Source organism: Acanthisitta chloris, unplaced genomic scaffold, assembly GCF_000695815.1.
Source record: "Acanthisitta chloris isolate BGI_N310 unplaced genomic scaffold, ASM69581v1 scaffold26574, whole genome shotgun sequence".
NCBI lineage: Eukaryota > Metazoa > Chordata > Aves > Passeriformes > Acanthisittidae > Acanthisitta > Acanthisitta chloris.
In genome coordinates this window covers 4,842-8,809 of record NW_008669175.1, presented here as the reverse complement: position 1 = coordinate 8,809, position 3,968 = coordinate 4,842, and the positions used below count along the sequence as shown (strand labels likewise).

General features: G+C 52.6%; 1 protein-coding gene across 1 annotated transcript in view; it reads right to left on the bottom strand.

The window, feature by feature from the left end:
• The window catches only part of LOC103800836 (retinoic acid receptor RXR-alpha), a 31,093-nt gene that overhangs the window by 22,977 nt on the left and 4,148 nt on the right, over nt 1–3,968 (bottom strand). Inside the window, exons 2-3 of the mRNA XM_009073225.1 lie at nt 2,667–2,817; nt 1,654–1,833 (exon numbers count right to left, since the gene is read on the bottom strand). Coding sequence (XP_009071473.1) covers nt 1,654–1,833; nt 2,667–2,817 — 331 coding nt within the window. The remainder of the gene's footprint in view (nt 1–1,653; nt 1,834–2,666; nt 2,818–3,968) is intronic.

Below are 3,968 nucleotides of genomic sequence, written 5' to 3'. Positions count from 1 at the left end.
ATGGGAATTATACCCCAAACACCTACTGTTTGCCAAAGCAACAGCTTCCTGTCCTTCTCCAAAGCTGTCCTCACTGGATCAGCCAACACCACTCGAGTGCACTTGTGGAGTTACCAAGATCCCATCTGTCACACTCTTAAATAATTGTCTGATCGTTATGAATTCATTTGGTATTCATTGTGATAATGTTAATCAAGATGAATTAATAGAGTCCTCATACTGTACGAGCTCCCTGGGGAATTCCACCACTACTTAGAAACTAATTAATGGACCAATAATTTTAGCGGTGCTGCCCATGCAATCGTCGCTAACGACATGAACGGAGCAGGTACCTGCTCAAAGGAGTCACTGCAGGCTGCAGTTACAACACTCCTGCTGCTCTTCTCATCCCTACAGACCCTGCCTGAGATGCTCTCAGGGGCTGGAAGGTAAATGAGTCTCCAGCTGCCAATGGAACCTCTGGAGGCAATGCCAAGGGAATGGGATGCTCCATATTTCTCCCCTGAGAAGTAAATGATGCTACTACACACAGGAGACTTCTTGGCTCTTTTTTAGTCCCCCATGGCAGGAGACCAGATTTTTCTCCTCCTGCTGCACATCTCCCACAGGATCCAGTACTCTCCAAGGCTCTGCCCCTTTGCACAGCATCCAGGGCAATGCCAGCCCCTGCCACAAACCTGCACTGTCCCACTCATTCACAGGCACCTTCTGACTGCTTCAGTCTCTCTGCTTAAGACTAGAGGTCTGATGGGGCAGAAAGATTTGCTTTGAGCACCAAAGGGTTAAGCTCTGCAGAGCCAAGGAGGTCCCCTGTGTGCCCCCACAATCTCCCCACACCTCCAGCACAGACAGCTTTGACATTTGATGACTTGGCACGTTGTGGGTCCTTAGGTAACCCTGTAAATCGAGCATGGCAGGGTCTGCCCAACACTCAGATCTCAGTGCTCCAGACAGGGCTAAGTGCTCTTCAAAGGGACCCAGGCTGGAGCTCTACTGGCCACAGCCACAGCCATGCAGTGCAGGGATGAGTTTATCAGCCTGTCAGGGAGGCAAGTGTGGCTCTGAAGATGTAAGGGGGGAAGGCAGCAGAGAACTGGGGTCATTTCCACATCACGTCTGGTAAAAGCCTGTTCTGTAGCAGTTTGAAACAGATGCAGTCAGCACTTAAAAAGAGCATTTAAAAGAGGCACTGCTGGGGAGTTTTACATCCTAAGTTTAAATTCCAGTAAGGGGAGAGCTGTTTCTTTACGGAGACTGAATTGCTTTTTTTCTTTCCAAAGAGAAAATAAATCAAGCATTGCATTGGGTGCTGAGGCACTGGCACAGGTTGCCCAGAGAAGCTATGGCTGGGAGACTTCAAGGCCAGGTTGAATGGGGCTTGGAGCAACCTGGGCTAAGAAACTGGTTGCTCACCCATCATCCTGGCACCACGGACTCAGTGCTGCTTTGGAGCTCACAAGAAACCCTCCCTGTGGCACAGAAGCAAACCATAAACAAACCACACACGCTTTGGGCACCTCAGCACAGGGATGGCATGGCTGACACTGACCCTAGTGCCCACAGTGCTGCCACAGGCAGGAGCCTGATGGAGCCTCCTATGGAAGGAAAGGTTCCTGCAGCACCCATGGGTGCTCAGGCCAGGTCAGGCCTTACCTTCTCTCTTCATGCCCATGGCCAGACACTTCTGGTAGCGGCAGTACTGGCAGCGGTTGCGCTGGCGCTTGTCGATCAAGCAATCCTTGTTGTCACGGCAGGTGTAGGTCAGGTCCTTCCGCACCGTGCGCTTGAAGAAGCCTTTGCAGCCCTCACAGCTGTAAACCCCGTAATGTTTACCTGAGGAGGGATGAGACTCAGGTTAAAAGTGTCCCCCAGGTGCCCTCAGTTCCTCATTTTGCTCCCTCTCACCACAGAGTCTTCTCTCAGGACATCTCCCAGATGAGGCTGATGGGTTTCTCAGAGCCGTGAGCAGGAGCTAAAGAGCAGTTGCTTCAACTTGACTTGACTTCCCTAAAATCGGGATGTTCTCCATGGGCTACAACCTGCCTTAAATCCAGGAAAAGCCCTCACTATTTCCTAGCCATACATCAAGGGAGAAGCACTGCAGCAGTGAAACAGCTCCCTGTACCCTCTGTGACCCCTCTGGACTCCCCACCCCAGCACACAACCCATCCTGCCCTGCACCATGCTCCCATTCTCTGCTTCCAGCCCCAGAGCCCAACAGGCACAGGAGGAGTCCCTAAGAACTCTCAAACTAGGAGACCAGAGCTCTTCTGGAGCTGAAAGCTCTTAGAACAGTGTGAGAATAAAGGGAATTAGCACATCTTTATCTCCCAGGAGTGGAGACACTCTGTGTCAAGCACATCTTTTTATCTGGTGCTGTGTGACAGTACCACTGTGGATCAAAGGATGGGGAGAGGGAGATGCTGATGATCCATCCTCAGATGGGCTGAGGATGCTACACAGGAACCTCAGCTCAGATCCTGTCCTGGACCAGGCTGGTCAATAAGGGACTTTTCACCCTTCCTCTGAGGGCACAGGTGGCTCCTCTCCCAGTAGAGAGCCCCACTAGCACTCACTGTGCTACCAGGAGCTAGGGAGCCACGCCAACCCTCTCCCAGGGCATTCACACCCTGAGCCCACCACCCTAGGGCAGGCACCAGCCTTACCTGAAGATCTGTCCCCACAGATGGCACATATGTGCTTGGTGAAGGAGGCCATCGTTCCTGAGGGATGTGCTGGCACTTTGAGGACTCCATTGAGCCCCAGGGGTGGCTTAATGTCTTCTGTGCTGGTGACGGAGTTCATGGGTGAGTTGAGCTGTCAAGGCAGAAAGACAGGGCTCAGCAGGGAGCAAGGACATGCAGACATGAGGCTGAGCTAGTACCACAGCCAGGCTGACATGGGACAAACGGGGACAAGCTTCCAATGAGGACCAGCACTGCTTAAAACACCCACCACAAAGCTGAATGAAATGGATTTGGGCACATGAGTCCAGAGACCAAAGGCACAATTGTTCATCTGCTTCCTGGCCGTAAGAGCTGGTGTGGCTCTGGGCTTGGCTAGGACACATCTGCAACCTCTACATGCCTCTCCTTCCCTCCCTGCTGAGCTTGGCTCCCAAACAGCTGAGAATTGGGTGGAAGCTCAGTGCTGGCATGGCACCGTGGCACTGATACAGAGTGAAGGATTCCTGGGCTGATTCCCCCATCACCCAGTGCAGCAGGGCAGGGCTGTTATCTCCCTATGTTTAAAGAGAAACTGAGGCACAGAGGTGTAGGACTGACCCATCTTGATAAGGGAGACAAGCTCACAGCAACCCTGCCCAGGAGGATCTGGGGTGGATGGGGGACCTGGACTGGGTCAGCTCTGGATGCAGTGCCAACTAGGACCAGCCTACCAGGGACTATTGCAGATCCTCCATGCCTGAAAACTTCTAAATCCAGGTTGGATACACAGGACTGGGCTTCAGTTTGTTGTGTTTCTCTACCTAATAGAGATCCTGAGCAATTGCACTTGTCACAAATTAATTCAGGGAAGTCCCAGGCCTTGTGATCTGTCAATTAGAGCAGCACAGCCGTTCCTCTGCCTTTCAAGTCTTCTGGCTGATGGGGAATATTTGGCAGGCAGATGACTAACAACCACGGAACAGAGCCAGGTAAACCCACCCTGGAGAAATGTGATGGATCTGCCTCCCTCTCCCGCCCTGCCTGTGCCAGCTGATGAATCAAAGGCAGGCAGGACCCAGTGCCACCAAGGGATATGCTCATGGGATTTAACTGCTGTTTGAGAGAGCAGAGAGGGGAGTGATCAGCAGGTCCCCAGCAGAAGCATCTCTCTTTGGGTCCCCAGACACATGCTCTCTGTGCCACCCAGTGAGCAGGGGCTGCCAGTCAGGGTCACCAGCTCCAGTAATTCCTCCCAGGACAGTTTCTGGGAAGCAGAGCCATTTCCCAGGTGCAGCTGGTGGC